We start from the raw sequence: 18,597 nt of genomic DNA, 5'->3' as shown, positions 1-18,597 counted from the left end.
CACACAGACTACACCTTGCATTCAGGATTGATTTTTTTCCAACATGTATGTTTGTGTGTGTGTGTGTGTGTGTGTGTGTGTGTGTGTGTGTATGTGTGTTTAATGTTGACAGTTTGTGGATTGATATGGTATTACATACAGTTTACCCTGTGAGGTGGGATGGCCCCAAAGAAGCTGACACAGGTGGGGAGTCAGTTATCTGTCTTAACAAAAATGTGAGGCAAACCAGGAAATGAAAAGAAGTCTGCCACTCGAACCTCAGTGCAGGGTGCTATACCTCTCCCCCAGTTTCTGAGGGCAGCAGTCTGTGCTAAGGGGGGACTCTACATGTATACCAGAAGATGTACCAGGGCTTCTATCACTGACTCCCCGGCGCAATATTTCTATAACAGTGTAGAAGATTTAGCCCTAATTTTCTAGCTCTCAGCAGCATGTGATCATAGCCCCCCGGGGTTCTTTAAATATACAGGACTTGATTCTTACCTCATGGTAAACTTGTAGTAACTCTATTGAAGTTTATTAAATTACCTGCGGAAAAACCTGGTGCAAAAAAGAGACTTGGACCTGTCCATATTCTGATCTGAGTTACATGGTTGTCAATCTGGAGTCACTCCATTTGATTTACACCAGCATAATAGAACAAAATCAGGCCTGTAGGTGTAATTTTATAAGTAATACATATAAAGCCAGTATAGCTGTTTTTAATCTCTTATTTTCAGTGTTAAAAAAGCCAGATCACTACATCTTAGCCAAAAATTTAAATATACCTATTTCTCCTTCATAGCTGGAATCAGTTTTTCAAAGTAGCTATGATAATTAGGTCACATTCTCTGGAGAGTGAATAAGGACATTTAGCTTATACTCTGCTTTGGGTTAAAAGTTAATTCATTTTGGTGGCAGAGTGATTGTCAGGAAGAATAATGGTTGGCAAATTCCCTGAATGACTTGCATTGGACTCCTTGTGCAGCACCAAAAGCTTCTTCTTATTTCAGCTCCAGTAGAAGGAACAGAATGATCGCCTAGTAGAATGTGCATAGTTTATCATGTCTCATAGCAGCACCAATTAGTTTTATGATGAGAGTGTTGAATCAGGTGTGGCCATATCACTTATCTATAGCACTTGTGTTTAATATTTCCTTTTGGCTAGTTCTATATCTAAAGTTATATTTGTTACCACAATGAAATAGAAATATTGGAATCATAAATGTGCCCATGCCGTTTTTACCCTTGATAAGCTCCTATAACTCAAGCTCTTTCTTCTTCTTCCTTGCCAGTCCCTACTGTGAGGGTCAGAGTCTTGTATCGCCTACTTCCAAAACTCATGATTGTACACCTGGTTTGGACGTGCAAATTGGTCTCTTCTAATGTTTGCTGATATCTGGTCCATGTACCAAGTCTTTGGCTTTCCCCTTGGTCATCTTCCATCCATGATCATTGCAAGGGCCATCCTTCCAATACAACTCTCAGGTCTCCACTGGACATGTCCATACCAATGTAGCCTTGCCTCCCTCAACCTGTCTTCAGTTGGGGTGACCCATATTAGGCCCCTCACAACCTCATTTTGTTTCTTATCCTTGCATGTCCAGCCATTTGACCATCTCACCATCTGCATTTCCATAGTGGAGAACATATTGATTTATTTCCTTGTGGCTGGCCAAGTCTCTGTTCGTACATTAGGAAGGGTCATATTACAATATTATACACTATACCTTTTAACTTTATTGGAATCTTTTTATCAGAGAGAACTGGGGTCAGCTCTCTCCATTTGCACCAAATAGCTTTGCTATGATGCCGGGCAACTCAAGCGCTTCATATATGTTTAAAAAAAGAAAAAAAAAGGTTGCTGCTTCATATTAGCAGTATTTGCAACAACGGTTGGTGGCTTTATGTAAATGTTGCTTTTTCTTTTCTTTTCTTTTTAATAGGAACAAGCTCAGAAAAGTAAAACGGCAGTAATTAAAAATACCAATTCTCCAGGTTTGTATCTGTTCTGGGGGAAGGAGGTGAAACTCTGCACCTTAAAACCACTTTGGAGTACAGGCTAGTCCCACACTGTAAGCCATGCTAGAAGAGCAGACTGTGCTTTTCTCTTCAGTTACCAGAGGCCTTGTCAGGGTAAATCCAGTTGCTGTAGGAGTTTAACTTTCTATCCCCACTCTCCCTCATCGAGTGCAGGGAGCCATTGTTCATGTCACTTCTTAATCAAATGATCTTGTTGCTCAGTACCACTGAGCCTTTGCTACATCCACTAGGTTCGGGCTACTATAGTAGCCCTGTTAGGCAACAGACCAGTACAAAAAAAACAAATTAAGGATGCATAAATAATTCACTTACGAATCTTCAGAGATCACACTTTATTTCCTTTCTGATCATTTGTTCCGAGGGTAGTGACTGGATGAGCCTGACTGATCTTGTTAATCATTTGTATTGATCTGCTAATGTTAGAAATGTTGCCTTCACAACACAGCAGATCTTAAAGATGACTAGCAAAGGACTTTTTAAAAATTGGGATTGTGCCCCTTTTTGGTACTTTGTTTTTTCCAAACCAAGTTTTGTGGGTTTTTCCCCTACTTGTTTTTACCTTTTTAAAATAGCAGGAATGTCAAGTCTGGTCTTCCTAGATTCTTGCAGGAGGACCTACTTGCTAGATGTTTCAGAAGCATGTGTATTGTGAGCTCTCACCTTAATTGAAGGGGTAGAGGCACTTAATCTTTAACAAAGGTTTCCTTTATCCAAAATGTTCATTTACCATTTAAATTAAATAGTTCTCATAGAATCTTCCAGCCTAGACCTTATTTCTAATATTAAAAAAAAATGGGAGGAAAAACTTTTTTTTTTTTTTTTTTTTTTTTAAGATCCCTTCAGGCTTTCTTTATACATAATAAAGAAGCAAAACGAGTTACAAGCCCAATTCTTCCTTTGCAGGTCAACTTTAAATTTGTGTCATTCTGTTTACCCTCCTTTTTTCCTCCATACCACATGTCATTTGAATTGCATTGAGTTTCCAAAACACTAGTTTATGATTGGGAGTAATAAACTTTGAGGTTAGGATTCCAAGCTTTTTTTTTTTTTCCCTGGAGTTTGAAAGCATTTTGTTTCTAGTTTTCAATATAGTAACTACAAAAATCATGTTAAAAAAGCCAGATCCCTATTTCTTAGTCATGTACTCTGGATTTACAACAGTGTAGCTGAGATTGGAATCTGTCCCCTTGTTTCTATCTCTGGTGGTTCATAATTACCCTGATGTTATTTATGCTGGTGAAACATTGCCCGTTATCCTTATTTTCCTGAATTAGTCATTTTTTTCTTTCTCATTTTGGATCTTTGTCTTATGCTCCAGGAAGGATAGTTTATGGTTAAAGCACAGAGCTGGGAGACCTAGGTGTTTTGTTCCTGGCTCTGCCACTGATTTGCTGTGTGACCTTGAGAAAATCACTTAATTTCTTCTTCAGATATGTAAAGTGGGGATGATGATGATAATGAGGGGTATTGTGGGGTTTAATTCATTAACATTTGAAACCTCCTTGGCCTTTTGAGATAGAAGTTGCTATGAAAGTGCGAAGTGGTGTTATATGGGCCAAATTGCAGTAGGCTGAAAGTTCTGAATGCAATGTGTCCATCACTGAAAAAGATCTAGTCGCTTAATTTGACGATTTTCACAATTCTCACATTTTTTCCTCCTGTTTCTAGAATATGATCAGCTGTTCAAGTTGACCATTAACCGAAATCACAGAGGCTTCCGAAGAGTGATTCAGACCAAGGGAATTAAGTTTGAAATATTTCACAAAGGGTAAGTCTATGGCTTTTATTCTCCATCCTGACCCAGTAGTAGTGAACTTGTGAGGTAACAAAATGACAGAATTGTTTGCAGTGTTTGTAAGTTAGGAATGACACTCATTTAATTTGCCTTTCTTTCTTCAGTTGAGCAGTAAACAGCTGTCATGCTACCATGTCTCCAGATTACATCAAAGAGTATCTGAGCACCCTGACTTCCCTTACAAAACACAGTAAAACCTCACTAATGTGCACTCAGTTGTCAGTTACTGCATTCTACCAGTTAACAAGCACTGACCAATCCAGTTTAAGAAATAAAAGATACAGCATCAAAATGTATTTCATTCATGTTACTTTAATAAGTGCTGCCTGGTTTGAACTATTTGTGATCATTCAGTGCATTCTACTAAATGTTGTGTGGGTTAACTTTATAAAGTAATGAAATCTGGGTGATATGGCACCTCACTGCAGCTTTCTGCTACAAGATCTTTGAGATGTAGAGTGAAACCATCAGATTTGTGGATTATTGAGGTTCTGTTGTATCTAAGTCTCAAATTGAGTAGATGATCAAACTTGGCTCTTGCTGGTCTATCTCTTTCACCCACACACAAACATCTAATAATCTATTGACAAATCACTGATAGTAAAAGGGATGATAAATAATTGCAAATTATAATAATACTTTGCACTTCTGTAGTGCCCGAACCTGAGGATCTCAAAGCACTCCCCAGCCATTACTAGTGAATTAAATCTTACAGCACTCTTGGAGGATACCACCTACCTCAATCTTATGTGGAAACTGAGGCATAGCAAGGTTTGAATGACTTTCCAAAGGTCACAGCTATTCCAGGGTAGAGCCATGAAGAGAATCCAAATCTAACTCCCTGTCCTGTGCTTAACCACTAGACAAGGCTCCATCTCAATGACACATGAGATGCACCTTTCTTCTTGCTATGAACAAGTAGCTCAGATAATACAGTGATTGGGGGGCCTTAGAAATATCTAGACAGAGAGCAGATGAAAAGGAAGTTAACAATTAAAAATATGTAGAGAAAATGTCCTAACTCTGGGCTCATTTTGAATCCATTAGTACTGGAGTGATCTAGATTTATTAATTCTGAGGTAAATTAATGACTCGTTATTAAGCTAAGATGTTGGATAATAGGCCTTTGTCCATCTCAATGGCTGTGTGTTTGTGCAGTTCTTTTTCTGTTGCTGGCACATACAGAACTGTTCTGAGATCGCTTTCAGTTTATAAAAGTTAATTTATGAACAAGGAAAATATTAACTTTTTTTAAAAAGCTTATTTTGTTTAAATCCAAATCTTCCATTTACGTCCCTAATGAAGGCAGGTTTGATTCTTCTCCTCTTCCCCCCTGAGCCCTCTCCCCTTTTCTACATCATCACTGACTGCTCAACTATCACTGTTGTTGTTTCAAGATTTTAGTGTTGGGGTACCTCACAGCCGTCTTGGTTGAAAAAGTTCACATTTGTTTTAACCTTTCTTTGTCCACTACATGTCCTGATGATCTTCTCAAGGACCATTTCCCATCCCCCTAGCAGCTGGAGGTATGTGACTCTCGGTCAGGCTTAAAATACCCCTTGAGAAGAACTCTCCAGAGTTCTGAGCTTCCAGGCATGTGCAGCTGACAAACTCTGGGTGTCCCTCTGCAGCAGAGAACATAAGAATGGCCAAGCTGGGTCAGACTAATGGTCCATCTAGCCCAGTATCCTGTCTTCTGACAATGGCCAATGGCAGGTGCTTCAGAGAGAATGAGCAGAACAGGCACTTAAGTGATCCATCCCCTGTTGTCCACTCCCAGCTTCTGGCAAACAGAGGCTAGGGGGACACAGAGCACGGTGTTGCATCCCTTAATAGCCATTGATGAATCTATCTTCCGGGAACTTTAGTTCTTTTTTGAACCGTGTTATAGTTTTGGCCTTCACAACATCCCCTGGCAAGAGTTCTACAGGTTGACTGTGCATTGTGTGAAGAAGTACTTCCTTTAGTTTGTTTTTAAACCTGCTGCCTATTAATTTCATTCTAAGCCTGACCCAGAGCCTTTAAAAAGATTTGTAAAAGATTTTAAAGTAAATCTCTCTGGTTGTGTTGATTGGTTTTGAGATTTATTCTCCTCATAACTGGTACCTACAAAAATCTGTTTGGGTTTCTAAGGAGGGGTTTATGGGGCAGCACCTTCTCCGCACTCCTCAGAAATGACAGACAGTAAGGGAAAGGAGTGGAGCAAGAAATGCCATTGCTCAGCTTTCTCCAGGCAGATTCCAGGGGCAAAGATTGAATATTCCAGCAGCATGTAGATGAGGTCTTTATCAAGCCAGGTAAGAATGCTGTGGAACATCTCTTCTGCCAGCAGCTTACCCACAATGCCTGAGCTACTGAAGAAGGTGCCAGCTCCTTATTCAGATACTGGCAGCTCCTCTGTCTTGTGTGTGTCTCGCTCTGCTTCTCATTCTCCTCTACTTTTTGAGGATATGGGCCTACCTCCCCTTTGCCCTCAACGGTGATGAAGTGGTAATGTTATTTTTTTTAAAGAAACACCTGCAGACACTATTCCTTTGGTCTCGTCTCTCTCAATGATTTGGCCCAGGGATCAACTCCTTGTTGTCCTATACATCAGGCTGTTTCACTGCCTTCAAAGCACCCTTTGAAGTCTAAAAGCCTTTCCAGAGGGAAAGTATCCCTCATAGCTCTTAGAATCATAGAAATGTAGGGGTGGAAGAGACCTCAAGAGGTCATGTAATCCAGCCTCCTACGCTGAGGGAAAACCAAGTAAACCTAGACCATCTGTGACAGAGTTTTGTCTAACCTGTTCTTAAAAACCTCCAATGAAGGGGATTCCACAACCTCCCATGGAAGCCTATTCCAGAACCTAACTACCCTTATAGTTAGATTTTAGGAAAAACTTTCTAACCAAAGCCTTCCTTGCTGCAGATTAAGCGCATTACTTCTTGTCCTACCTTCAGTGCACATGGAAAACAATTGATTACAGCCCTCAACATATTTGAAGACTATTATCATGTCCCCCCCTCAGTCTTCTCTTCTCAAGAATAATAAGCATGCCCCATTTTTTTTTTAACTTTTCCTCATAGGTCAGGTTTTGTAAACCTTTTATCATTTTTGTTGCTTTTCTTTGGAGTTTCTTCAGTTTATCCAAATCTTTCCTGAAGTGTGGCACTTTCACTCTCCTTCAGAACATTCATTTGGAACCTGCCCATTCCCTAATACATTCCAATCCTAAAGCCCACCCACAACTCTTGCTTATAAACTTTCCAGCCTGTGTGCCAAGAGATCCTCTTACTATATTTTTTGGCATCACACTCCTAATATGCCGGGCTGTGTACCATTACAGTGCCATGTAAATGAATATTTACTGTGAGTATGCTCCGTATTCGAATGTGTCTACTTTAGAAATGGTGGAATGTGGCCAAATTGAGTTAAAATGTTTCATGCTCTGCCTGGAACCAGAAGACGTATGCAATGTATTATTAAAATTGGTTCTGAGCAAATGAAACTTCTGAAGCCATGGCCTGGAGTGAGACACTTCATATTCTCAGCTGTGGACTCCCCAGAATTAATCAGAGATGGGGTCTGTCTTTGCAGGCTCTTGTGTTAAACAAAAAATAATTAGAGCTAAAAATGTAACTTTAAAGGTTCATGAACGAAAGAAAAAAACACCAAAAACCTGCTGAAGGAGAGTTCTCTAATTCCTCTTCACCTGGTGTATGATGAGGATGTGAATAACACAAAGGAAATTTCCTAGCAAGATGAAACACACTAACAGGTAACTTCACAATTCTACATGCTCCTATAGGACTTTGTCATGTCAGTGCAGCTTCATCAGTAAAGGTCACAGTCGCACCATCTGAGAGAGAGCTTCTGCCAAAGGAACCCAGAGACAGGAAAATTGGATCATCGGTGCCTCTGGCTCTGGCAGCACTGACTGCATCCTCTTGTTTTGCCAGAGCTACTCTTGCTTGGATGGGTAAGCTTACAGAAATGTGAAGCCATCAGGGCAAAACAAAATGAAATCTATTTTAAATTAAATTTCCCTAGCAATAGCTTTCAGATGCTTCACCTGATTACAATTTGCTGCATGTTCCAAGGCTTCCAGTGTAGTGGCCTGGCAGCATCTGTTGCTCCATCTGTGTAGCCCACACCCATTCAGTGTGGTACACTGTTCCATCTAGTGGTGGCTGGGTTGCATATGGAGGTTCATCAGCCTGCTACAGCCTTGGGTAACAGACCTGGGTCCTTTAGCTTAAACAATAGAGGCTCCTGCTTTAAGAGCCAAAGGTCCCAGGTTCAGTCTCTGCTGCTGACAACCCACAGGGGCACAACATAACATATGCACAGCAAAATTGCTTCCAACATCAGATGATGTCTTCTATATATTCCAGTGGTACAGACTGTTTGGGAAGCAGACACAGAGGCTTTGGACAAGGTGGAAAAAGTCCCACATCCCTCTCATTCCAATCAGAGATTTCAGTCCATATTACCTCAGCGGATATTCTCTTTAAGGTTACCACTGTTCCAAGAACCAGCATAGATATCACACACTAGGAAGAGGCAGACATTTTGGGGAGTTGGAAGATACATAATAGGCTTCTATAGAAACCATAACTTAGAAACCTGCACAGGACTTTGGCTTCCCAAAGTTTGAGGACATGTTGGGCCACTTTCTGGCCCTATTGAAGCCCTTTTACACCATTGCAGTGGCTGTGCCTTCTGTGTTGCACCTTTCAGAAGGTGCCATGCAGAATCTGGCCCCTCCTGTCTGGGAGGTTAGACCCAAGAATCAACCATGGAGGAAAAGTAGGTACTTGACATAATCAGAGGAGTATATTCAGTAGATCTACCTTCTTCTCCCAGGAACAATGCCATGGTTTTAAAAAATGAGTGCCTAAAATTAGGCTCCCAAGCCCACAGACACCTGAATTAAATGGTCTGATTTTTAGAAGTGCTGATCACCCTGACTTTCAACTTTTTTTTTTTTTTTTTAATCTTGGTCAAGTCTACCCTTTTCCTCTAATTTAAGAAAAATCCCTTATAGCCTCAGAAAATAAATGTGCAGTAGACCACCTTATATTTCAGAATGATAGAGCCTGTTCCAGGGAGAAACAAGTGTTGTGGTGCACAATCAGGTATTTTTGTGTTACAGAAGAGAAACAGCCATGCAAGGCATACTGAATTTCACATTTCTGAAACAAACCAACAGAGACATTACAGTAACATCCTTCCAACACTCTATATCTTCAGTATGTAATGATAAATCTCCCTCAGATTTAACGATGAGTTGTCATCAGTGGAGACGCCTTTTGGGTTTTTCTTAAACAGGAAACACTTTTCAATACAGAGCACTCACGTTTCAGACTTACAACATCCACATGTATTTATGAAGATCCCAGTTGTCCTGATAGCTTCCCTCCAAAAGAAAGGGACCCACATCTACCTGTTTTCTGGATGACCATCTCGTCAGACCCTCATCCAAAGTCATAGCAGGGCATAGCAACCATCATTATATGTCTTCAGGAACGTGGCTCTGAAATAAAGAAGAGGGAAGATCCAACTACAGCCTTCACAAATCTCCAGCATCTATGGGTTGTTCTGGATGCTGGCCAGGATAGTCTTTATCTCAGAAGAGAGGAAGCGGAAGATAGCGTCTTTGGTTTGTCAAACACTGTTTCCCCTTCCCCCCTTTCTGTACTAAAATCCCTAACTCAGCCCCTGGGCATGTTGATCTCATGCATGGATACCCAGTGGGACCTTGCAGAATTTCATGCTTCCCTTCCAGCCAGTAATTGCACTGAATCAGACTATGGAAATCTTAGGAGGATCTCATTTATGCCTCCCACTCTGCTGATAATGAAAATGGTAAAGAAGGTCACAAAAAGGAACAAGGCACAATAATTCAGGTCACCACTTCTTGGCCTGGCATTATTTAGATATACTGGAATCGCCCCTCATGCTCCCAACAGGGAAGGATGTACAGCAACAGGGCCCATATCTGGTGCTGTTAAAACTATTCACCTGGAAATGGAAAGGAATGTGCTAGAGTCATGTGGACATTTGAAAGAAGATAATAAATACTCAACATCCTGAAGGAAACTTACAATTATGTCTGCAGCGTCAACAGCCAACGTTCAGTTATTACAAGTGAGATGTATCAAGATAAATTTATATAAAATAATGGCCACTCAAGATTCTACAAAATGGCTTGACCATGGGGCTCGAGCCTAACACTTTGGAAAGACAGGTCACTGATTACAAAACTGTTTAGCTGTAAGAAACTGAGGAGAATTTTTCTAATCGTTCTCCCAATACCATGTTCTTTGGAACCATTAGTCATTCCAGCATACACTGGTTCCCATCATGATCTTGAATTGTGTATTACTAAGCTCCATAAAATCACTTTTCCAGCCTTGACAGTCAGTATGTGCCTGTCTCAAAGTATTTTGTCACTATCTGAGCCAGGCAGGTATCAGAATGTGGTGTGGTCTCTGAACCTGGGTTACCCTTTGACCATTCCTCAGAGGACTGCATTAGCTCCAGACTCTCTCTGGCTACTTCTTGCTTGTAAGTGCCATGCTCTGTAAAATGCCATACAAAGAGACAGTGCTATGTAAATAATAGAGCTGGCTGGAAAATGGAATTTTCATTATGTGGGAAACTGACACTTCAGAATTGTTTTCATTCTGAATTGAAACAAAATGTTAACATTTTCCACAAAATGGAAATTTTGGGGAAAAAAAAGTGTTTTAATTTCAAAAAGGTTTCAGTAATGTTTAAACTATTATAGAAGATATTTAATAGAATAAAATTAATGTTTTAATATTTTTGAAACTAAATGAATTGAAAGGACAAAGTTGAAACAAAACATTTCTACCACCTTATCGAAACAGGGTTTTGACAATAATGAAACAAGAAAGTCCATTGCTTTTCATTTTCTCCTGTCAAATTTTGTTGAAATTGACACTTCCCACAAAACATTTAGATTTTGATGAAACTTCATTTTCCAATGGAAAACTTTTCTGTCAAAAAACTTTTTTTTCAACAAGCTCTAATAAGTAATGTCTTGTAGAAGCTTCATTGGCACATCCTGTGTGGGAGACAGTTGCCTTCTGTCCAGCTGATTTTCCCCCTCCAAAGGTCTTGATTGATTATGCGGTATCCAGGACAGTCGGGAAGAGTAGGAGTCCTACGACTGTTCTAAAGTCTGACTCTCCTGCATAGTGATGAAGGGTACTGTCATTAGAGTGCTAGGCCAAGCCTTCGTTTCTTTTACTCCATTACTTTGCTTTTTCACCTCTTTTCTTTTCTTCTCTTCTAATTCTCCTATTTTAATTGATTAAAGACTTTAATCCTTTGTTCCTCCATTTTAGTACAGCTGGGTAGCCAGGCCCTTACTGTCACGATCCTAAAACCTTGATGAAAGGGGGCATGACCTCATACCATTCGTCTCTTTTGATGTGTTAAGAAAGCCTGTCCTCCTTCCACTAAGGCAACTTTCTTTAAAACAGGGGCCTTTTTAGAAGTGACAAGCAAGTGGGAACAGCACATTTGAAACTGGACAAACTGGAATCAGAATGTGAAATTAGAGAGATAATTGAGGTATGCTTTGTTCTTCTGTTGATGTAGCAATAACAAAATGCTAGAGCATGCAGGTGTAGTGAGAGCTACATATTGTGTGTGCGCACGCGTATGTGTGTGTGTGTATATATATATATATATATATATATATATATATATATATATATATATATATATATATATATATATGCGCCTAGAAGATGTCATCTTGGCCTCCTCTCTACAACATCCAGTAAAAACCTCATCAGACTAATATGCTCTATTGTTGTTTATTACATATGCTACAACCTCGCCCCTTCCCTCTTGTGTGATAAAAGGAGTAAGCTAGCTCACTCCTGACCAATTAGAGTAATTAACCATTGGAACAACTCCCCTAGGGAGGTTGTGTCTTTTCCATCATTTGCCATCTTAAAATCAAGTCTGGATATATTTCTAAAGATCCGCTCTAGCTCAAAGAAAAATTGTGGGCTTGATGCAGAAATGACTGGGTGGGATTCTATGGCCTGTGTTACTCAAGAGGTCAAGCTAGATGATCATAATGGCTCTTCTTTGAGTAGTGTCCCTAGGGGTGCTCCACTGTAGGTGTCTGCGTCCCTGCGCTGCTGATCGGAGAATTTTGGTAGCAGTGTCTGTTTGGCCTGCGCATGCGCTGCTTCCCCCCTCCTTGCGCTCTCCCACGTGTCTAACCAGCATTGCGCAGGCGAACCCTCCTCAGTTCCTTCTCTAACACAGAGTGTATGATGAGAACCCAAAGTGGGGGGGAGGGGTTGTGGAGCACCCACAGGGACTCACATCTTGAAGAACCATTGTTACTTCACAAGGAGAGTAACTACTACTTCTGGCCTTAAAATTATTAATCTAACTAAGGCCTTGTCTACACTACACAGTTTTGTCAGCAAAAGGCAGCTTTTGCCAACAACACAGGGGAGGTGTACACACTACAAAGCTACATTTGGCAGCAAAATAAAACAACCTCGATGAGAGGCATAAAGTTTTTTGCAGCAAAGTTAGTCTCCCACAATGTCCGCCGTGACCGCTCTGCTCACTGTTTTGAACTCCACTGCCCTGCAAGCCTGCGCATCTCCCCTTTCGAAGCTCCAGGAAGTTCTGACATTCCTCAGTGTGGAGAGCTCACGGAGCTGCTGAGGATGCCGCTCCCAGTAGCTAAGGAGGCTGTGGGAGAACTCGGAAGGAATCACAGACCCATTAATGTGGAATCAGCAGGCAGGCAGAGCAGGCTGCTGCTGAGGGAGAAAGGGGGGCAGAGAGACTGCTGTGCAGAGCCAGGGACTGATGTGGGAGGGGGGTGTCCCCTTCCCCCAGGATTGATTGCTCAAGCGGCTGTCTGAAGAGCACGAGACAGCATGCTGACACACTTCCCCAATACACTCTCTGTCGCTCTCACATATACATCCCTCCCACACAGTCTTTCACATACTTCCCCAACACACACTGTTTCTGTCTCTACACACACACACGCACACTCTCTACTACCCCCCCCACACACACACACACATATACTTCAGTTGAAAATCAGCTGGTAATCTAGGATGTCCATGAAATGATGGGATTGAGAAACTGGCCTCATGTGACGCTGTAACTGCCTCATGAGGCATTGCAAACCCTTCCCAAAGCATCCTGTGGCCAGTTGAAGTGGGATAGCTACCCACAGTGCACTGCTCTCTGTGTCAATGCAAGAGCTGCTAGTGAGGATGCACTCTGTTGACACAAGGAGCATAGTGTGGACAGGCAACAGCGGTTTAATTAAAGCATCATAACTTTTGTCAACAAAACTCTAGTGTAGACATGGTCTTAATACTGTCTGCAAATAAAATACCAGACACATCCCTTGTGTGTCTTGGTAAATAAATACAAGAATATAAAAAAGGTTAAATCCATTTATTTTTCAGAGAACTTCGGCTATTATGAAAGTCCTTTCTTTAATACAAACCGACCCAGCCCTGTTGATCATTCTATTGAATGTCAGTGTTATAGCACATTTATATTGATCCTGTATAACCACATGGGAGGCATAAAACAGCTGCCCTTTTCAGTGAGATTGCCACAAGACATTACAGTATTTCTTTTTACACACACACACACGCGTGTGTGTGAGAGAGAGCAATCTTATTTTTGTGGTGCTTTCAGATTCTGGATGGTAGGAAGCCCACCGGAGGGAAACTAGAGGTGAAAGTGAGACTCAGGGAGCCACTCAGTGGTCAAGATCTTCAAACAATTACAGAAAACTGGTTGATCCTTGAACATTAGTTATCCTAAGGTATGAACACTCCTTTCTTCCAACTGTGCTTCTGGCTAGAAGTTGAGAGCCACTAACAATCTCTGCATGAAATAGAATGTCTTACACGGTCAGACACCTACCTGTGTGGCTCAGGCTTCTAGATGGATCTTCCCTATATTTCTAGTGATGTGTTGATTTTTTGTTTTAAATAATGTTTTATTTCTATTCAAAATCTGATCGTGTTCCCTATACCAATCTCAATCAATTGGATGTGAAGGTTAAATATCATAGCGGGAACTGGTAGTAATTCCTGAACTTACATTGCTTAACACTTTCATTTATAAAAGATTCTTTTGGTCTTTTTTTCCTAATCCTCCTATTGTTTGCATAAGACCGTTGAAATTTAGCAGGAAGAAAGGCCTTGGGCTAGAAAAATTACTTTTGTCTAGTAAATTTCATTTAGGTTTAGCTGTGGTATAAACTGTTGAAATTGCCATTTCCCTTCTGTTACTTGCATTCTTCAGGAAATATTAGTATCATGCCAAAATAACAACTTGAACATTCTGAAGAACTGGGCTCATGCACACACTGTGGAGGGAACATCTGGTTGCTGGCAAAACAGTTGTAGCAGTAGAGAGTAGGGGAAGAATCAAACTAAGGTTCCCCTCCTCCCATCCACCATTTTGGATCCAGCTTAGATAGCATCTCTTCCCCCTGTGAAGTATCATCTTTTTTTTACCTTTTGTTTTAGAATAAATTTACATACAAAGAAATCTACTCGAAGGAAAGTTGAAAGTTAGGAAATGCCAGATGTAAAGCTGCCTGTGGAATCTTAATGCAGCCCCCTTGTGCATAACTTAATTACATGATCACATACAATTTTTCCACAGTGTCCCTACCTCATTCAGTGTATGAATTGGATGCACAAGGGAGCTGGATTAAGATTCCCTGGGCAACTGTATACACCTGGCACTTCCTGTCTGTGGAGTGCGTGCATTAACTTGGACGTTCTTTACGTGTAGATTTTGTGTGTAAGTATACACCAAACTATACTTCTAAAACGTCATCAGTCTGATCATTTTTCTTCAAAATGTTCTGATGTACCAGTTGTATGGATTGTCTGAAACCGTAATTCTTAAAACTGTCCCTGCGCTCTCAGCTTTGGGCTGTGGAGAGTGGTTACTCAGTACTCAGCCCTGTTGTGTGAATCACTGGAGGTTCTCTCTCTCCTGTCAGTGTATGGGTATAAAGCTTAGTAGTGCTCCTGTAAGCCATCAGTACTTGTGGAGAAAAAAATTGACGGCTCACTTTTTGAGCAGATATTACTAATTTATATTGTGACAGCACCTAGGAGCCCATTTGTGGACCACACTGTACAAACATAGAACAAAAAGGCTGCTCCAAAGCACTCAGTCCTAGTAGAAAGTTGATGATGTAAGTATATGCACAGTAATCCCGCCCCCTTCCCTTGGGCTCCTAGACTTCAGAGCAGTCTCAGGCTCCCCTCTCTCCCCACCTGTCATGGCACCTTTCTTGGCATCTCTCATTTTGCAGTACAAATAGTAATTCTTAGATAGCACCTCTGTGAAGTAGGTGACTATTATCCTGATTTATCATGTCCTAGCTACCACAGACTTTATATATTATTTGAAAGATCTGGATGATGTCTAGTGCTCAGGTCCAAATTTGGAGCATTGAAAATCACACTAAGTGCTGAGATAAGAGTATGTCTACACTGCAAAGAAAAACCCATTGCACTGAGTCTCAAAGCCTGGGTCAGTTGATTCACGCTCTGTCTCTGGGGCTAAAAATAGACACGTAAATGTTCCTGCTCAGGCTGGAACTCAGGCTCCTAGACACTCCCCCTCATCGGATTTCAGAAACCAGGTTCCAGCCCAAGCAGGAATGTCTATACTGCTAGTTTTAGCCCTTCATCAGTTGACCTGGGCTTTGAGACTCCGCACCACCCTAAGAAGCCAACCAGGGTGACAGTGAGCTATACTGTACAAAGTTTGGCTGCATGGCTGTAGACCTCTTAAGATACTCCAGGGCTGACGTATTTGCCCACACACTTGAAGCAGTGACATTACTAGACATGTGCTGAGAGCACTAACTTTTGGTCACCTATAATTTAACACTCTCTATCTTCAATCACTTTAACTGTAACTTAATGAAGAGTTTTGCCTGGGATTTCTATGAAGGCTGCTAGTTAGCCATCAGACAGAACAATGTCAACAGTATGTAGCCTTAATGGTGGGATACATACTTCGCACTGTGGCAAGACGTTGTTGTTGTTTTTTTCAGATCCAGGAATGCTAAAAGCTGCAGAATCGAGTTTGTACTTAGGACACTGCTACCTGCGAGCACCAAAGATGTTAAATGAATGCACTACTGGACATAACATGTCTTTATTTTGGTAACTACCTTAATGTGTGTTAAGTTTTATAAGGCAAGTATTGTAAGGCCCTGGAAACTTACTACTAGTGGGGAAAATGGAACTGATCTATGCAAAATGGATTGAATTGCCTTAAGATGGGACTACTAATGTTCGCACCAGATGAATGTTATATAAACTCACCATAACTATCCAATGCAGGGACTGGTTTGCTCTTAAAAAAAATCACTGGAGCAGTGCAAGGTAATTAATTTGCAAATGAGACCTTATGCTCCGAGCATGGCTAGCTTGTGCTAGAAGCAACTCTTTTTCAGGCATATATGCTCTTATGCATTGAATACCACCTACTGCTTCCTCTTATGATCACCCTCAGGCCCTTCTGAAGATCTGTATGCTCCTCCTATAAGTGTCCTGGGATGAAGAAAATAGTTCACTTTAAGCAGAGCTTTAGCAGCAGTGTATCCCATCTCCTCTGCATGCTCTTGCAGCACTCTTAACTAGATGTGCCTTGGCTTAAGGTAACAATAGGATATGAGGATTTTTTTTAGAATAGGGTTGCAGCTCTGGGTTTTGAATTGGTTATCAGTTGCCTGCCATGTTCCCCCCACTGTTTATATTCCAACTCAGCCTGCTTTGTGTGCCTTCATTTTCTTAACGCTTGGGAATCAGTAAAGCCTGATATGGCCTGTTTAACATGACAGGGTTTTCGGAAGGATTGGAGTGTTTCACTAGGCTACTTACTAATTGATTGAAAAATAGCCACTCTTATTTGTGTAGAAAACTGGATCATTGCTGTTTGCAGAATTTTTTATAGACTATACATAAAATGATATGGTACCAAAACTGCTTGATGTGTGTTCTTAAACTACATGAGCCTGAAGAAATGATTGATAGTAAAAGGAGGCTATGCCTGCATGGGGTGTCAGAGTGCTACTGCAGCATATGGTCAGGTAGATCAAGTTCATAGACAACAGACTCTCCAACCTAAGGCAGCACTTCTGCTTCCTGATAGGATTAAAACAATACAGTATTTAGTTTTTAATTTCAATAAATTTAATATACAAAACTACATGTTGAAAATAAAAATATAATATGCAGTTTTTTGCAGTGTTAACTAACTGAATTTTAAAAGTACAATTTTTTTTTCTAAAACAAGTACTCATTTTCTTAACAATATGGTAATTTTAAGGTCATTTAAAAGGCTATGATTGAAGCAAACAAGTCCGTCACCAGTCAATAGTGTTTTGCACAACCATAACCCAAACTTAAGTGACTCCTAGGGGTAAGGAAGAGAAGATTGTTTTTTTAGCCTCAATAAGCATAACTTAATGGAACTAAAGTAACTGAAAAACTTCTGCTGTGGCAAAGCTGGAATGGAGTTTCCAGCAGTAGGATTTTATGGTAGTTGTCAATCAAGAGCTTTACTTACACTCTGTAGACATGTATATCAACACTCAAGAATGTGCAAAAACAAAATGTGTTGTAGGGAATTTAAAAATAACTCAAGTCAAACTTAATTACATTTCTTTATAGCAAAACAAATGAAAATGCAGGAAGCCTCTTGGATTGCTGTGTAGGAACTTAAACTTTGATCAGCCAGAAACATTTTAAGAGTAGCACATGGCCACCTATTACCAAATGACAGAGAGAAGGTTAATTTTAATGCAAACAAAAAGTGAGACTAAGTGCTCTCCTGTCCAGTGATTGTTTTTACTAATTCAGCTGGACCTAATTCTACAACTCTTCCTTCCAAACATGTCTTGAGGTGGCAGCTGGAATTTTCTAGACTGTATGTGGATAGTTTTACTGTTTTTAAAAAAGCAGTAGCCATGTATTCACAATTCCATTCAGCACCTATACAGCTATTGTACCTTTTTATAAAATACATTGCTACCTGTATAGTTGTTTCCCTTCTGCTATGTCTATTTGCTTGCTTAAAGCACTGTATCAGCCTAACTCTAGCTCTGCTGTTCCTTTGTTCTGCTGCAAATGCTGCTCTTTCCACAGTGCAAATTAGTTTCAAATCAGAATTGACTGAGGTCACCACTAAAAGTTGGCCAGATTCAAAGACTCACTAAAATACTGCTTTAACAGTGTTTCTCATCTCTTCCCATCCCCCAAAAAACCATTTACTGGTGTTTTGTTGGACCTGCCTGTTACGACCCTCTTCGTGGAGATAACAGTCAAGTAGCAGTGCCTATGCATGGCTAAACTAGCTCATTACTCCTGCTTTCAGCTCTTTCCACTTACTAGCCATTTTCTTTGGATGGAAATTTGATTTAGTAAGAATGTGGAACCACATTCTTATTGGCTGTTCCTCATTTTCCTAATGCTGTGTACCAGAACTGAGCAGCTGCTCCCCTCTCAACTGCCCTTTGTTTGTAGGTGAGGCCAAGTGCAAGTTTTCTGAGCTGAACCAAAAGCCTCTTTTTTAGCACATCATGCAACAACAGCCACTTTGTGCTTTTGTTATGGGGGTAAGCGTTACATGGTGCTGCTAATATGAAGTGTTAAGTGCAAATTGTGTTACATGGCACTAATGTTACACTACAGTCTACAGCAATGAGGAGACTTACAAAA

The 18,597-nt window shown here is 40.6% G+C and overlaps 1 protein-coding gene across 1 annotated transcript in view; it reads left to right on the top strand.

Annotated features, from left to right (window-relative positions):
- The window catches only part of CC2D1B (coiled-coil and C2 domain containing 1B), a 71,694-nt gene extending 54,845 nt beyond the window's left edge, over window positions 1-16,849 (top strand). Inside the window, exons 21-25 of the mRNA XM_065409182.1 lie at window positions 1,926-1,977; window positions 3,691-3,790; window positions 11,314-11,404; window positions 13,532-13,661; window positions 15,927-16,849. Coding sequence (XP_065265254.1) covers window positions 1,926-1,977; window positions 3,691-3,790; window positions 11,314-11,404; window positions 13,532-13,651 — 363 coding nt within the window. The 3' untranslated portion in view covers window positions 13,652-13,661; window positions 15,927-16,849. The remainder of the gene's footprint in view (window positions 1-1,925; window positions 1,978-3,690; window positions 3,791-11,313; window positions 11,405-13,531; window positions 13,662-15,926) is intronic.
- The last annotated feature ends 1,748 nt before the right edge of the window (window positions 16,850-18,597 follow it).

The sequence above is a fragment of the Emys orbicularis genome, chromosome 8 (genome assembly GCF_028017835.1).
Source record: "Emys orbicularis isolate rEmyOrb1 chromosome 8, rEmyOrb1.hap1, whole genome shotgun sequence".
In the NCBI taxonomy this organism is placed as follows: domain Eukaryota; kingdom Metazoa; phylum Chordata; order Testudines; family Emydidae; genus Emys; species Emys orbicularis.
Note: the sequence above shows the minus strand (reverse complement) of the source record. Positions and strands in the feature narration are given on the sequence as shown.